The sequence below is a fragment of the Anas acuta genome, chromosome W, assembly GCF_963932015.1.
Source record: "Anas acuta chromosome W, bAnaAcu1.1, whole genome shotgun sequence".
Classification (NCBI taxonomy): domain Eukaryota; kingdom Metazoa; phylum Chordata; class Aves; order Anseriformes; family Anatidae; genus Anas; species Anas acuta.
Window position 1 is genome coordinate 24,005,419 of NC_089016.1, and position 17,194 is coordinate 24,022,612.

The 17,194-nt window shown below is 47.8% G+C and overlaps 1 protein-coding gene and 1 long non-coding RNA gene across 2 annotated transcripts in view; both read left to right on the forward strand.

The window, feature by feature from the left end:
- The window catches only part of LOC137846788 (uncharacterized), a 483,557-nt gene that overhangs the window by 278,905 nt on the left and 187,458 nt on the right, over positions 1–17,194 (forward strand). The window lies entirely within an intron of this gene.
- LOC137847293 (adenosine 5'-monophosphoramidase HINT1-like) lies at positions 12,976–16,285 on the forward strand. Its single transcript, XM_068665583.1, has 3 exons — positions 12,976–13,118; positions 15,318–15,423; positions 16,128–16,285. The coding sequence occupies exons 1-3, from the start codon at positions 12,982–12,984 to the stop codon at positions 16,245–16,247; spliced, it is 363 nt and encodes a 120-aa protein (XP_068521684.1). The 5' UTR covers positions 12,976–12,981; the 3' UTR covers positions 16,248–16,285.

Genomic DNA, 17,194 nt, shown 5'->3' on the forward strand with positions numbered 1-17,194 from the left:
GGGTGCCTAGAGGAGTTTCCGATGAACAGAAAGCCAGGAATCAAATTGCTGCAGGGTTTGAGTCACTGTTCTGGTGGGTAACGATCGATAAGAATGTGGATTGGATTAATTATATTTATTCTAATCAGCAGAGAGTCATAAATTATACAAGGGATGCGATGAGAGGAATCGCTGAACAACTAGATGCCACCAGCAAAATGGCTTGGGAAAACAGAACATCGTTAGATATGATGCTCGCGGAGGAAGGAGGTGGGGTGTGTGTGTGAGATACTGAGCAACCATGGTTGCACTCTTATACCCAGCAATACTGCCCCAGATGGCTCAGTAACTAGAGCATTTGCAAGGGCTTACCACCCTTGCCAGTGAATTGGCAGAAAAAGTAGGCATATTTACATCCTTGATCGTAGTTGTAGGAGTTTTGACAGCCATTGGTTGCTGCGTTATCCCCCGTGTAAGAGGACTAGTACAGTGGTTAACTGAAACCGCACTATTGAAACAAATGACCATGGAGCCACCACCTTACTCAGATAAGGTGACAATGAGGAGATGGAAAGTGAAGGAGAAGAAGAAATCTACCAAATTACACCTTAGAGAAAGGTTTTTCAAAAATCAACGGTTTATAAAGAAGAAAAGGGGGGAATTGTCATTTATAACGGTTGGGGGCTCGTCCGGGATGGCTTTGGTTCCTGAATTCTGATTTGATCTAGGAGAGGCGCCCCACCATTTGGTGGCTCCTGTTCGAGTCAGGTCGGGACTAATGCCATCTTGAACCTGAATAAAGGTAAGCAAAGAATTTGATTTTGTTATGAGCTCCCTTGCCGGCTGCAGCACTGTATTTTGCCCGTAATTCTGCGCGCGAAGATCCGAACGAAGACGACGGAGTCGTAAGCATTTAAGGCGTGTACCATTCGGTTGCCTGTGTGTGTGAGAGTGTGACTGAGACGGAACTTAGTTCCGAAGCGAGTGTGGAGGTCTTCTAACCGCGGCTCCAGTCTCCCGCGAGGGACTTGGCCGGTGAAGGACCGAAGCGATTCCTATAGGATTCGTGGGTGGGTGATAGGTCCTAAACCCCCTGCAAGACACTCTTACTAAGGTAACCAAGGGCTGTGGGAATTGCCATAGTGAAATTCCTAGATGGTTCAGACAGAATTGAAGACCAAGGACCAGAAGAAAGGGAGCAAATTACCAGACATACCACCAGAAAGTCCATTAAGGAATAATGATTAGCGGACGCCCCTAGGTGCACCCTGAGTGTTTTGCTCGGAGGGGACTCCACTCTCGGCCGCTCACCGCAGGAGCAGACAAAGGCCTCCTGAAGCTGCGGACAAGCGGTATGTTTTCAGCTGCTGGAGGGATACTAACTGGAGTGTTAATAATTGTATGTCTTATTCTTAAACGTCCAGGTATTTTGTGTTGAAAGCATTTGTGTAAGTGTAAGGGTTTGAAACCAAGTGGAATGAGTCACTCCACGAAGAACACGGTCAGAGACAATACTCGTTTGGTTGGTTATCATTCTAAATTATATTCTTGTGGTATGAATGAGATGTGCTAGAGGCCTCTCTGTGTGATTGCATGATTGTGCTGTGGGAGTGAGACGCAGCGTCGCTGCGAAGCGAGTGCGGAGTTCCGATCCGCGGTTCCGTGTTCTCCGTGAGGGGAGGGGCCGGAGACGAGCGAAGTGCGTGACAGACCGAAAAGAAGTGCTGTTTTATCCAAGTGTTGATTGGTGGTGCCCAATATATGGGCCTGGCAGTGTATCTTGTGATCCTATTTTTGCTCTTAAATGCTTTGAGTGTGACAAGAAAAAAGGCGGGAGCATTATCTAAGTAACTAACAGTTTAGAAGCCCTGGCGGATTTGCTGTGGTGTTTGGTCAGTTTCCCAAGTACTGGAGAGGGGGAGGGGGCTGACTGATTATGGAAGCGGTAGAACGGAGAGAGTCATTTCTTTGGTGGTTCGGGTTTGAGCCCTGGGAATTCGGTAAGAAGGGGGAGAGCGAATTTATTTAGGCCTCAATACCTTTTTAAACCCCCCATATTGACGGATACACAGGAGTGATTCCTTGTTTTGTATGGGCTCACTAAGAAAGCGCATGAGAAAAATCGGCATTCGGCTTGAAATTCGGTCCTGTTGAAATGTCAATTTTGTGGAAACGGTGGTCATGTTCGTCTAGAAGACGGAAGGCTGAGTGCTTCAGCTGTTTTCCTGAAGTTCCGTGGCTTTATGATTGGAACGGGGCTCATTAATAATCTGAAATAGTAAAGTTTGTACGTGGGAAGAAGCGTTCAATCCCAGAGAATTGGGGCATTAGGGAAGAAGATTAGGAAAAGATGGTAAAAAACCCGCAGTAAAAAGGTTTGCGTGGAAATTGAAGCAAAGGACGGTAACTAGTAAGGAATAGTAATAAACAAATAAATAAAAGGGAATGGGAAATCAAGGAAACGGGTAACATCCAAAACAAAGACGTTTTAAAGAAAGCCTCCTTGGGTGCATATTGGCACATTCGAAGGATATTGTTAGAACTGGGGGCACGGAAAGGAAGAGGACTTTCACTAAGTATTGCAATCAATGGTGGCCACTACATAAGCTAAATGGCCACTTTATGGATCAATCGACTATAAGGCTATCTTGCAACTAATGTTTTTGAGGAGAGAAGGAAAATAGGATGAAATGTAGTATACTGATAGGTTGTTTCAGCATCTTAGAGAGAAAAGGAGTGGAATTAATTGGCCCTTGACTGAGCCTTTGGTGTTGGCATGAGAAAAGTACAGGCTGGAGAAAGATAAAAGGAAGTGTTAAAAGAGTTGTCGACGGTGTTAAAGGTGTGGCATGTAGTATTTAACAGAGCTGTTTGAAGTTGAATGAGCAGGGAAAGAGGATGTAGGAATGTTAATAGTTCTGCCTCAACAGGAGGCTGTGATCTCAAAATCACCGGTGTGAGCCCTTTGGGGCAGAGGGACCATGATGGGTCCGAGAGAGTTGTCATGGAAACAGAAGAGCAGCTAACTCTTAAAACAACCTGAGTTTATGAGTGAGCTCAGATTGCCGATGGGACCGCTCAGGGAACTGCTGACAATTGCATTCCCCTGACCGACCCCCCACTGAGACTATAGTCACCCCGGAAATAATGAACGGTAAATACCAAAATCTGGTTAAATTGGGAATGGAGAATCAGTTCCAACAAGGTCCAAAAGAAACCCCTATGGAATTTTTGGACCAACTTTGAAATGCAATGGAAAACAAAACAAAACAAACAAACGAAACAGGAGAAAATGGGGGCTAAGTTAGAACAAGGAAAATGGACGCTGCCAGACAGGCGAGAGATACGGCCAAAAGCTTATGCGAAGCAAATACTGGGACGTTTGCATGCCCAAACACATTGGGGTACAAAGGTGTTAAGTGATCATTTACTAAAACAATTTGGTTGCATTGTTTGTTTTTGAAATAGCAAAGCAAATTACACCACGTTGCTTAACTTGTCAGAAGATAAATAAGAAAGTGTTTTGACAAGCAGCCACGGGAGGGAGAAAAACAGATTATAGGCCTTTCGAGAGGGTACAAGTTGGTTTCACTGAATTGCCCCAGGTAGGGAGGATAAGATATCTATTGGTAATAGTAGATCACTTAACGCAATGGGTAGAAGCTTATCCCGTAGCACGAGCTACGGCACAAATGGTGGCAAAAATTCTATTAGAACACCTGATACCTAAATACGGGATAATCCAGTACATTGATTCTGCTCAGGGCACACACTTTGCTTCTAAAATAATAAAGGTATTCTGTCAATCATTGGGTATTCAGTGGGAATACCATACTCTGTGGCACCCACAAAGCTCAGGGAAAGTAGGAAGATTGAATCAAACAATAAAACAACAATTGGCTAAATCAATGATCGAGACACAAATGCCCTGGATGAAATGCTTACCATTGGCACTTCTAAACATAAGAACTAAACCACACAGTGAGACTGGATTATCGCCATATGAAATGTTATATGGTATGCCTTATTCTCAAGGGATGCCTCTAGGGAACAATGTAGTTGAGGGTCGTAGCATGCAGAAATATATAATTACTATTGGAAGGAGATTGCAAGAGCTAAGAGAAATTGGAGTGATGGCTCAGACACCACCTTTAGGATTTGCTATTCATAAGATACAACCAGGGGACAAGGTCTTAATAAAAACCTGGAGGGAAGAATCATTGAACCCCCGGTGGGAGGGACCGTACCTTGTTTTACCTGCACATCCAGAATAAAAGGACCAGTAAGTACCGAAACTTGGAGGGTTGAGTCCGCTCCTGGGGAACTGAAACTAAAGCTAGAGAAGAACTAATGTTCTGGCAGTGACGCTCTGCATGAATTAAGGACGCCAAATAAAGGGGACAAGCCTAAAGGGAGGAAAGGGAGAAGGCAAGACCGGGGCAGGACTCTCCACTGCGGTGTGTATGGTCTACCGAGGGAGGCAACCCCTATGGGTACTGACCGCCGAGTGAGAGGGCCTCGACCCGACTTCTCCCACGCTAAGGTCAGGTTGTCCCGAGAAAATAACATAAGAACCTTTTTTATAAACCCATATAAAATTGTGATTTGTTTTCCAGGAGCTGGATCACCCCGACAGGCTGAACTGAATGGTAACACAAGCCCCAATCGACCCTGAAAGCGGGCCCAACCCCTTGATTGAAGGCGTCTTGCCTATTATGATCTGTGAGGAATGTTTTAACAATTCGTGTCAATGGAGAGCTTGAAGGAAAATGTATTCGTATGTTCTTTCCTTGAAGTCTCTGATACCTGGGGGTTTCAGAACAACTGCTAACTGTTATGACTTCTGAATGGGACACTATGCAAGCCCCTGATTTCTGGCCAGGAGATTAAGGAGAAGGGAAAAGCTGAAGGACGGCTAAAAGACAAAGCTTGCAGGGAACGCTGTGCAAGCTTTTGACATACAGCCAAGGAGTACAACGAAGAAGGACAAGAAAAAAAAAAAGCCTGAGAGGAAGACTATGAGCCTTCATCATGAAAGACCCCCAGAGGGAGCACCAGAGACTGATACGCATGCTCCAGTAGGAGGGTTCAAATTCCGGAACTAATTATAATAACTCCGTTGTTTGTTTTTTTTTAGAAATAGTAATGAATATGTATTAGTCTAGGAGCATAAAAAATCAGCATCTTGATGTAACGGGTGTGCGACCAGGTGGAGCGGAGACTCCCGGCGCACCCAGCGCTGTTTGCTTACCTCTATTCTTTTAATAAATTGTAAACTTTGATTATAATCCTATTTTGGGACTGAGCTATTTATAACAACTTGGGGGCTCGTCCGGGATGGTTTTGGTTCCTGGATTTTAATCTAGGAGAGGCGCCCCCACCATTTGGTGGCTCCTGTCCGGAACCAATGCCATCTTGAACCTGAATAAAGGTAAGCAAAGATTTTGATTTTGTTATGAGCTCCCTTGCCGGCTGCAGCATTGTTTTTGCCCGTAATTCTGCGCGCGAAGATCCGAACGAAGACGACGGAGTCGTAAGCATTTAAGGCGTGTACCGTTCGGTTGGGTGGGATTCGGTTGCCTGTGTGTGTGTAAGAGTGTGACTGAGACGGAACGTAGTTCCGAAGCGAGTGCGGAGGTCTTCTAAACGATAAGCAAATACTGGGACGTTTGCATGCACAAACACATTGGGGTACAAAGGTGTTAAGTGATCATTTACTAAAACAATTTGGTTGCATTGTTTGTTTTTGAAATAGCAAAGCAAATTACACCACGTTGCTTAACTTGTCAGAAGATAAATAAGAAAGTGTTTTGACAAGCAGCCACGGGAGGGAGAAAAACAGCTTATAGGCCTTTCGAGAGGGTACAAGTTGGTTTCACTGAATTGCCCCAGGTAGGGAGGATAAGATATCTATTGGTAATAGTAGATCACTTAACACAATGGGTAGAAGCTTATCCCGTAGCACGAGCTACGGCACAAATGGTGGCAAAAATTCTATTAGAACACCTAATACCTAAATACGGGATAATCCAGTACATTGATTCTGCTCAGGGCACACACTTTGCTTCTAAAATAATAAGATTATTCTGTCAATCATTAGGTATTCAGTGGGAATATTCTAAGTGGTATTGGAATATTCTAAGTGGTATTCTTTATCTGCTAGATTATTTCCTCCGGTGTGGTAATCTAATTAGGTATTCAGTGGGAAAATTCTAAGGAGAATCTCCATCCTTTACTGGATGCGGGGGGGGAAACCTTGTTACAAAAGATGAGGAAAAGGCGGAGGTGCTTATGCCTTCTTTGCCTGTCTTTAGCGGCAATACCGGTTGTTCTCTGGATACCCGGTACCCTGAGCTGGCAGAAGGGGATGGGGAGCTGAATGTGGCCCTCACTATCCACGAAGAAATGGTTGGTGACCTGGTACGGCACTTGGATGCGCGCAAGTCGATGGGGCCGGATGGGATCCACCCGAGGGTACTGAGAGAACTGGCAGAGGAGCTGGCCAAGCCGCTTACCATCATTTATCAGCAGTCCTGGCTATCGGGGGAGGTCCCAGTTGACTGGCGGCTAGCAAATGTGACGCCCATCTACAAGAAGGGCCGTAGGGCAGACCCGGGGAACTATAGGCCTGTCAGTTTGACCTCAGTGCCAGGGAAGCTCATGGAGCAGATTATCTTGAGAGTCATCACGCGGCACTTGCAGGGCAAGCAGGCGATCAGGCCCAGTCAGCATGGGTTTATGAAAGGCAGGTCCTGCTTGACGAGCCTGATCTCCTTCTATGACAAAGTGACACGCTTGGTGGATGAGGGAAAGGCTGTGGATGTGGTCTACCTTGACTTCAGCAAGGCTTTTGACACCGTTTCCCACAGCATTCTTCTCAGGAAACTGGCTGCTCTTGGCTTGGACTGGCGCACGCTTCGTTGGGTTAGAAACTGGCTGGATAGCCGGGCCCAAAGAGTCGTGGTAACTGGAGTCAAATCCAGTTGGAGGCCGGTTACTAGTGGCGTTCCCCAGGGCTCGGTGCTGGGGCCGGTCCTCTTTAATATCTTCATCGATGATCTGGATGAGGGCATTGAGGGTACCCTCAGTAAGTTCGCAGATGACACCAAGTTAGGTGCGTGTGTCGATCTGCTCGAGGGTAGGAAGGCTCTGCAGGAGGATCTGGATAGGCTGGACCGATGGGCTGAGGTCAACTGTATGAAGTTCAACAAGGCCAAGTGCCGGGTCCTGCACCTGGGGAGCAATAATCCCAAGCAGAGCTACAGGCCGGGAGAGGAATGGTTGGAAAGCTGCCAGGCGGAGAAGGACCTGGGAGTATTGGTTGATAGTCGGCTGAATATGAGCCAGCAGTGTGCTCAGGTGGCCGAGAAGGCCAACGGCATCCTGGCTTGTATAAGAAGCAGTGTGGCCAGCAGGGCTAGGGAAGTGATCGTCCCCCTGTACTCGGCTCTGGTGAGGCCGCACCTCGAGTACTGTGTTCGGTTTTGGGCCCCTCGCTCCAAGAAGGACATGGAGGTGCTTGAGCGAGTCCACAGAAGGGCGACGAAGCTGGTGAGGGGTCTGGAGAACAAGTCCTACGAGGAGCGGCTGAGGAAGCTGGGCTTGTTCAGCCTGGAGAAGAGGAGGCTCAGGGGCGACCTTATCGCTCTCTACAGGTACCTTAAAGGAGGCTGTAGCGAGGTGGGGGTTGGTCTGTTCTCCCACGTGCCTGGTGACAGGACGAGGAGGGGGAATGGGCTACAGTTGCGCCAGGGGAGTTTTAGGTTGGATGTTAGGAAGAACTTCTTTACCGAAAGGGTTGTTAGACATTGGAACAGGCTGCCCAGGGAAGTGGTGGAGTCACCATCCCTGGAAGTCTTTAAAAGATGTTTAGATGTAGAGCTTAGGGATATGGTTTAGAGGGGACTGTTAGCGTTAGGTCAGAGGTTGGACTCGATGATCTTGAGGTCTCTTCCAACCTAGAAATTCTGTGATTCTGTGAATATCATACTCCATGGCACCCACAAAGCTCAGGGAAAGTAGAAAGATTGAATCAAACAACAACAAAAAAAAAAACAACAATTGGCTAAATCAATGATCGAGACACAAATGCCCTGGATGAAATGCTTACCATTGGCACTTCTAAACATAAGAACTAAACCACACAGTGAGACTGGATTATCGCCATATGAAATGTTATATGGTATGCCTTATTCATAGGGAATGCCTCTGGGAAACAATGTAGTTGAGGATCGTAGTATCCAGAAATACATAATTACTGTTGGGAGAAGATTGCAAGAGCTAAGAGAAATTGGAGTGATGGCTCAGACACCACCTTTAGGATTTGCTATTCATAAGATACAACCAGGGGACAAGGTCTTAATAAAAACCTGGAGAGAAGAATCATTGCACCCCCGGTGGGAGGGACCGTACCTTGTTTCACTTACCACTGAAACAGCTGTGAGAACAGCAGAAAGGGGTTGGACCCATGCATCCAGAGTAAAAGGACCAATAAATACCAAAACTTGGAGGGTTGAGTCCGCTCCTGGGGAACTGAAATTAAAGCTAAAAAAGAACTAATGTTCTGGCAATAAGGCTCTGCATAAATTAAGGATGCCAGAAGAAGGGGACAAGCCTGAAGGGAAGAAAGGGAGAAGGCAAGACCGGGGCAGGACTCTCCACTGCGGTGTGTATGGTCTACCGAGGGAGGCAACCCCTATGGGTATTGACCGCCGAGTGAGAGGGCCTCGACCGGACTTCTCCCGCACTAAAGCCAGGTTGTCCCAGGAAAAAGAAACAAACAAGCTAGCAAAGATATATGTATATAATGAATAAGGTTTTTTTTTTTAACCTATTGTAATTAGTTTTCCAGGAGCTGGATCACCCTCAAAGGCTGAACAGTAACCCAAGCTCAAATAGATCCTGGAAGTGGGCCCAACCCCTTGATTGAAGGCATTTCTCACACCCCCACGATACCCCCTGGACGACGCAGAAGGATGTTATACTTCCTGGTACTATTTTTACAAGGGCAATTAAGCCATGGGAATAACTTTTTCATTCTGGGGGAGGAAGTGGCCAAGGCTTTTAACCTTAGCAATTGCTGGGTTTGTGGGGGACCAGGGGGAGCTGAAAGTTGGCCCTGGGTAGCTGGCCCGGTTGAACCTAAGGGGTGGGTTAGTAATTTGAGTGAAGTTCATAATGGTACACAATTCTGGAAAGGGGAAGAAGGCCCGTGGCAGTTGCACTCGTCAGAGAAAGGTATATACTGTTTAAACAGAACAGGAACAGTAAAGGTGGGAAAAAGCATTTGTAAATGGGCTCTGTCTCCTGGATATGAATGTACTGATCCTGAATGTGGACCTAGAAACTGTACAGCAAGTAAAGGGAAATGGAATGCTACGCATGTCCAGCTGAAAAACGGGATTTGGCTGAAATGCTCGTATAAGACGTTTTTTGGACCTGGATGTGAAGCCATGGCAAGAGCACAATCAAAGGGACAATTTGACGTTCAAATCCTGAGTTGTCAGCGTGATAACACCACTAGGGAGCAGCATGTGGTAAAGAGTCTACCGCTGGAGGTGGCAAAATGAGAATGGGACACAAGTGTTCTTTAAATGTTTCTGGTCAGCTCGTAATATGACAAGTCGTGAAGGAGAACTTAGTCATAACTGTGAGTGGGAATCTAGTGCGGGAGCTTGGAGGTGTATATACATGAGTACTAATGGGGCAAACATTGTAACAGGACCACTTGGTAATGAAAACACTTTGTATTTTCACGCCCCAAGGAATAAAAGAGAACGGGACGGTTCTTTTCCAAATGGGACGTGGGCTCATTATTGGGTGTGTGGCAAACAGGCCTATAAAAGGCTACCAAAGGACTGGTCAGGAATATGCTATGTGGGGTACATAAGACCCTTGTTCTTTTTATTGTCACAAATACAAGGAAATCACTTAGGAATAAAATTATATGATGATCTGAATAGAGAAAAACGATCTATTGATGCTTCCTTAGCCGGAGGTAGTGCTCAAAAACGGAGAGAAAATGAATGGCCCCCTGAAAGAATCATACAGTATTATGGACCGGCTACCCGGAACCCGAATGAGGTAATATCTGGAGCCCGAGAACCTCTTCATAATTTGAATCGAATAATTAGGTTGCAAGCTGTCCTTGAAATAATAAGCAATCAAACAGCGACAGCTTTGGATCTTTTAGCTGACCAGTCCACCCAGATGAGGAATGCTATTTTTCAACATAGAATGGTTTTAGACTATTTACTAGCAGAAGGGGGGGGGTGTGTGTGGGAAACTAAATGATTCTAATTGTTGCTTACAAATTGACGGTAATGGGAAAGTGGTTAAACAGATAACAAGAGAAATTAGAAAATTGGCCCACGTCCCAGCACAAACTTGGAAGGGTATGGATTGGGATTTATTTTCATGGCTGCCTGGTGGACCATGGGTTAGAAGGATGTTATTTTTATTTTTATGTGCTGTAATGATGTTATTATTCATACCTTGTATGATACCTTGCTTTACATTATTGATGCGCCGGATGATAAATAGTACATTTGTAATGACTTCATTAAAAAAGGAAGTCAATTATGATGCTTAAGAATTGGACCCTCTGAGAACGGACTGATGAACTCCAGTTATTAATGACAAAAGTTGAAAAAGAGACACGAATTGAGGATATTAAAAAGAAGATAAGGGATTGTGAGGAATGTTTTAACAATGTGTGTCAATAGAGAGCTTGAAGGAAAATGTATTCGTATGTTCTTTCCTTGAAGTCTCTGATACCTGGGGGTTTCAGAACAACTGCTAACTGTTATGACTTCTGAATGGGACACTATGCAAGCCCCTGATATCTTGATATCTGGCCAGGAGATTAGGGAGAAGGGAAAAGCTGAAGGACGGCTAAAAGACAAAGCTTGCAGGGAACGCTGTGCAAGCTTTTGACATACAGCCAAGGAGTACAACGAAGAAGGACAAGAAAAAAAAAGCCTGAGAGGAAGACTATGAGCCTTCATCATGAAAGACCCCCAGAGGGAGCACCAGAGACTGATACGCATGCTCCAGTAGGAGGGTTCAGATTCCGGAACTAATTATAATAACTCCGTTGTTTTTTTTAGAAATAGTAATGAATACGTATTAGTCTAGGAGCATAAAAAAGTCAGCATCTTGATGTAACGGGTGTGCGACTTGGTGGAGCGGAGACTCCCGGCGCACCCAGCGCTGTTTGCTTACCTCTATTCTTTTAATAAATTGTAAACTTTGATTATAATCCTATTTTGGGACTGAGCTACTTATAACATGATCCAGCTACGTGAGCAGAAGACGGATCCTGGGGCTATAGGACCCCAATATATATGCTTAATAGAATAATTAGGTTAGAAGCTGTAATAGAAATAGTTGTAAATAAAACCGGAGATGCACTTGGATTAATTGCAAGGCAAAATACTAAGATGAGGACTGCTTTGTATCAAAATCGCTTAGCTTTGGATTATTTGCGCAAGAAGGAGAAGTCTGTGGAAAATTTAACCTTAGTAATTGCTGTTTTATAGATTGGTGATGAAGGTGTTTCTTCCTAGTAGCTGGTAGAATGCTATGTTTTGGCTTAGGATGAGAAGAGTGCTGATAACATGCTGATGTTTTAATTGTTGCAGAGCAGTGCTTAGGCCAAGCCAAGGGCGTTTCAGCTTCTCACTCTGTCCTGCCAGCGAGCAGGCTGGGGGTGCAGCAAGAGCTGGGAGGAGGGCTGGACTGCTCGGGGTTAGGCTGGGCATCGGACAGCGGGTGGTGAGCAATTGCATTGTGCATCACTTGTTTCATACACGTTATTATTAGTAATACTATTATCATAACGATTGTCTTTATTGTTATTATTATTATTTATCTGTCTTTATCTCAACTCACGGGCTTCGCTTTCCCGTTTCTCTCCCCATCCCAGAGAGGGAGGGGAGAGGGTGAGCGAACGGCTGTGTGGTGTTTAGCTGCCGGCCGGGTTAAACCACAACAGAAGGAAAAGCTGTAAATGAACTTGTAAAAGAAACGAAGAAAATTGCACATGCCCCAGTTCAAACTCGCAATGGAATCGAGCTAGGAGGATTATCGGGGGGGGGGGGGGCTTTATGGGTGTTGATTGGCTTACTAAAAGTGGGATGGTTGTACTGGGGGGATATGTGGAGGATTTTAATAATTCCATGTTTTACCAGACCAATACACTCGGTTATACAAGGAATGCAAATACCTGCGGTACCTGTTGTGGGAATAGAAATGTTGTTTTTGCAGAGTTCCGTTGTTTAGAGGGAAGGAACTTGGTACTGAGATATGCTTGCAGTGATAAGAAGCTTAGCAGGCGACCTCGTAAAATGCAGACAACCGGACTCCTTAGGACAATTAGGTGAAAATGGCGGTGTCAAGTCAGATAAGTGAAGAAACATTACCACATCAGATAGGTTGTGAACCTGGATTACCCCCTCAGTGGGGAAACAGGGGAGGGTCCTGTCATCAAAAAGCGTATAAACTGTGTTTTGGAACTAGTAGGCGCGCTCTCCTGCTTGTGGGGCGCCCGCCATTGCAATCAATCGCGAGTAAATTACTACTTCGCTGAGATCCTCGCCTGAGCCTAAGCTATCGGCTACGGAGCGTTTCTCACCCTCCCTTCCAACCCAAGCCACGCTCTGATTCTATGAGCGGAGCGCCTGTTCTGTGGAGCTCGTTTCCCAGCCGTGCAGGGCCCAGATTCCCTCCGCGGAGCCGCCCAGCCCGTTTTCGGGCGCCCACTTCCTCCCTCCCGGTCGGCTCCCTCCGCGCCCCGAGGGCACGCGACCTCCCTGAGCGCCGATAAGCACCGGGTCGACGGGAGCGGAGCCGCCGAGAGGGCGGGGACAAGGGAAGAGGGCAGGCGAGGCAGCCAATCGAGGCGCGGGGGCGGTCGGCGGCGATCTGTCGGCCCAATGAGCGCCGCGGAGGGCCGGGCCGAGTGCGGGAAGTGAGGGGGCGTTGTACCGAGCGGGCGCCGTCATGGCCGACGGGATTGTTAGGGCGCAGGCCGCCTGGCCCGGTGGCGGCGCTGCCGCTGCTTTCGGAGAGGTCGCCTGCAAGGGCAAGGAGGTCCCCGCCAACGTTCTCCGTGAGGATGAGCGGTCGTGGACGAGGAGGTAGCCGCGGCGTTGTTGTGCGAGTCTTTCCTTCCTTTCCCTCGGCCGCTCGCAGGCCCTCTGAAACGAGGGCCCGTCGCGGGTCCCGGGAGTGCGGCAGGGCGGGTGGTGGCCTTGCTGCGGGAGGGAGGGAGGGAGGGAGGGAGGGACGGTCGGTCGGTCGGTCGGTCGGTCGGGGTCTCTCCGGCTCGTGGCGCTCTCTACTGCAGCGCCTCTAAAACGCCGCGCTTCTTCGGTGCCTGCCCCCGGGGTGCCACGGCGCGTACTGGGTCGCCGGCGCAGTCGGTCTCCTTGGGGGTTCGGACTGTATGCATATAGGCAGTGAGCATCGCAGTAGTGACCGTAATCAGTCGTTTCTGCGCTGCTGATAGCCTTGCAGAGACGCCCCGGCTCGGCTGTGCTAGGCTTTGGTTATGGCACCACCCCCACCGCGCACACGAGCGCACGCTCTCTCCAAAGTGGCTTGTGAAAGGGAAGAATTGCAGCTTTTCCTAGCTTTCTTAAACGCCTAGAAACCAGTCAATCCCGCAGGCTGCGAGAGCTTCCCAGCTCTCATTTCCGTGCTGGAGGTGGGCCGTGATAAGAGCATGCTGGCAAGGTTCACTGATGCTGGTGCGCCGCAACGTGCTAGGAGCTAAGTGAGCAGCTGCGGAGAGTTATGAAAAAGTTGCAGATGTTATCTGCAAGGTGCTAACTTTAAGTTAGTGTCCAGCCTAACCGTTGTTGCTGTTCTTAAATTTGAAATGCTAAAGATAGGACAGCTAGGGATTTCCTCTGCTTCTGACGGCAGGGTTTATCTGCAGCGTGGAAAACAGGCCCTTAGTGAAAGGGGCTGCGTTGCCCGCTCTGCGTGCTGACTCGTAGAATGGTTAGGCTTGGAAGGCACCCTTAAAGATCATCTAGCCCAACCCGCCTGCCGCGGTCAGGGACGTGTTTCACTAGATCGGGTTGCTCAAAGCGTTGACGCGTTGCTTGGAACAGCGCTTTCTTAATAGGTCTCGGTAATGTTGCAGCTGCCGCCCGTTTGGAGTACTGGAAGCGTTCAACTGCTCTCCGGAAACTGTGCTTGCGGTAGCGCCCTGCCTTTACGAAAGGGTGCGTTTCCTGTCTCCTTCGTGTTGAAGGCTGCGCGAGGAGTCTGTGTGTGTGTGTGTGTGTGTGTGTGCGTGCGCGCATCTGTTTTGACTTGGCCGTACTGGCTGCAGCAACGTATGTAACCTGAACGCTGTGCTTGATTGGAGAACCAGGCCGTTAACTTGAGTCTGATGAGTGACTTGAGAGCAGACAACCTACTCTGACCGCTCTTAGTGCGACACGTTTCCTGGAGGACGAATTAGTTGCAGTTTCTCGCTTGGTCTTAACTTGGGGCGGGGGGCTTAGAACCACTTCTGGAGCGTAGTTGGCTCTAGCGAATGGTCTTGAATTTGCTTAGCTCACTGTACCGAAGGCCTGTTTCACGGTTGAGCGATGTTATAGGGAGGAGTGTGAGGAAGGCTTATAATTCTCGATTGTCGTGCAGTGAAAGGCGATGGTGAGTAAGAAGTACAAAGCATCTGTGGAATCGAGTCTTATCGGCAGTGTTTCAGTCGCATCTAAAACAAATAAAAATAGCGGAAGTCGCTAACCTGAAGTACTCGGCTGTCTCGCTGCCCCTGTCACCTTGCGCGCTGGATCCTGCTTCTGGTGCCATATGCAGTTTCTGTCTGCTGGTGATTTGGGGAGTTCCCTCGCAATTAGTTGCGAGTTGATGGTTTCCTACAGGTCGGTGGTATTTGTGTTTCGAAGGTGATGCCTTGGCCTCGGTCTGGAGGTGTCTGACGTCAGGCCGGCCGTAACGGGCTAATTTGGAACGTTCCTTCCCCTGAGTAGGTGGCGTTCTCGAGGACGGAGAGTTAATACGGCCTCAGCCGGATTACTCCAGGTTCTTTGAAGATGCCTTCCTGCTTCTGGCCGAGGCAACATTTGGACGTAACCGAAGGACGGTTAGCCATTGTTTGCCGCTTGTGTGTCTTGTGCGTAGAAGGTAGAGAACTTTGCCTATTCAAAGCTCGCTTAAGAAGAATGGCTGTTTTGTCGTGCGCGTTTGGGGCGCCTGATAATCTGCTTTGGTAGGGCGAGTTCAGTGGGGCATAGTGATTTGCTGAAGCTGTTGCCTTTCTCTGAAGCCGACTACGTTTTAACTGTTTACTCTTCCTCCAGTGCCTTGCGTTCCGTGATAGTTCGCCTCAGGCTCCAGTGTTTTTTCCTAGTCCTTCCTGAGAAGGTAGTTGTCCGGTTATGTGAAGCAGAAGATTCTGGCGGACCCGTGAGTACTGTGGGAGCTTTCTGTTCGCTAGGCTGGCTGTACCTGTAACTGGTTTGTAACTTCCTAGACTCTTTCCCGTCCCCTCTTTTCCTCTGGATGTTGCAGAGGGGCGCACAGTAGGCTATTTGGGGTTGTCCGATGCTGTAGTCTTTCGCCTCTAGCTTGTAATGGAGCTGAGCTTTTTGACTGAGAGCAGTGATATAAAGCGATGCTCGTCTCCAGCTACGCGCTTGCAGTGCAAAAAGCAGCGTTGTTCCGACGTGCGGTCTGATGCCCGTTTTCACGGTTTCCGGACAACGGGGGTGGTGCCTTGACTATGCAGAAGAGGGCTTGGGGTTTGGTCAGGTCAGAGGCGAGGAAAGGGAAAGCTGTTTGAGCGGCGCTTGGGTGTTTGTTTTGCTGTTAGCTATGCAAGTCAAGTTCCAAGGCTCTGTGAGCTCACGCAAGAGAAAAGGCACCGTGAAGCTTTTATTTTCCGCCAGAGCGGCTTACGTTGCCCGAAGCTATGACGGGGGCTTTAAGCCCCGAGACAAATTCAGCTTCTGTGACTGTTTTGTAGTCTGTTACTGTCTAGAGGGTAATTCAAAGAGCAGCGGTTGAATTGTGAAGGATTAGCTAACCGTGTTCTGTGGGTGGTTCTCTGCTCGCGTTCATTCTGTGCGTCGTGGCGCAGCACGTTAGGTGACGTTATTTCCTTTTTCCAGCTTCTTGGGCGTTTCGTGGTTGTTGGCAAGAAGTGTGCTGCTAACCTGGACCTGACCAATGGATTCCGGATGGCTGTGAATGCCCACCCTCGGGCCCTTCAGACTATCGCCGCCGAATAGGTTTCATATGTTGCCCATCAGTCTAGCCCCTGTTGATGTTTGATTTATTATTTTTTTTGGACGGCTGTCTATGGAGGGTAAGAAAGAGCTTTGAGCAGCGTTTGCACAATAAAGATGGAGCATGGGGATATCACCTCTGTCTTGCGTGTCTTACCGATGGAAATAGTTCCGCAAGTTAAAACGGCGTCTCCCTGGAGCGCACGTGTGTAGAATGTTTTGGTCCGTTGACAGTGTCGTGTAGGTGGTGGTTTGCCCATTCATTTGGAACGCGAAGCTAGAAGCGCTCGGCGGTCCTGTGGGTCTCCGTCTTCCTAAGACGATCTAGGATGTGCTGTGTGTTTGAGGCCTTGCTATCTTCCCCCTGCTCCCAAATAAAAGGGCACGCTTTTATTGCGAAATAGCCGTGTTGAGGACTGGCAGATGTAGAACCAGAGAAGAATAAGGTTGGAAGAAAGCTTCCAGGCATTGTCTGTTGTCTGCCCCTGTCCCGAGGAGGAGGCAGAACAAGCTCTACCGGGTGTGATTTCTGACAGGTGCTTGTCAGCCTGTTCTTGACTACCCTAGGAGTTTTGCTACCGCTTTCTTTTCAGTCCTCCTCGTGGCTTTCGCAACTTTGAGAAGGAATTCCTCCCACAGGATGTAGAAGGCTCTGGGATTCTTGAGTCGGCTTCTGATAAGTTCGAGACTCGGCTGCCGTTCTCTTTATTTTTTTTTTTGCATTTATTTTTAGTGTCTTTTTTTTTTCCCCTAAACGAAGTCCGTTGTTCAGTAACTAGAAGAAGGATTAGGTAAAGGCACCATAAGGCTTTTAAATGCGATCACCTCTCGTGCTTTGTTAGACCTCTGGCTTCGCTCTGCTCCTTGTTTAATCGCGATTACATTCAAGGCTTACTGGAGCGTGGGAACGTTAAAATGCTATTAAATACTCTTAGTGTTTGAAACTTGCT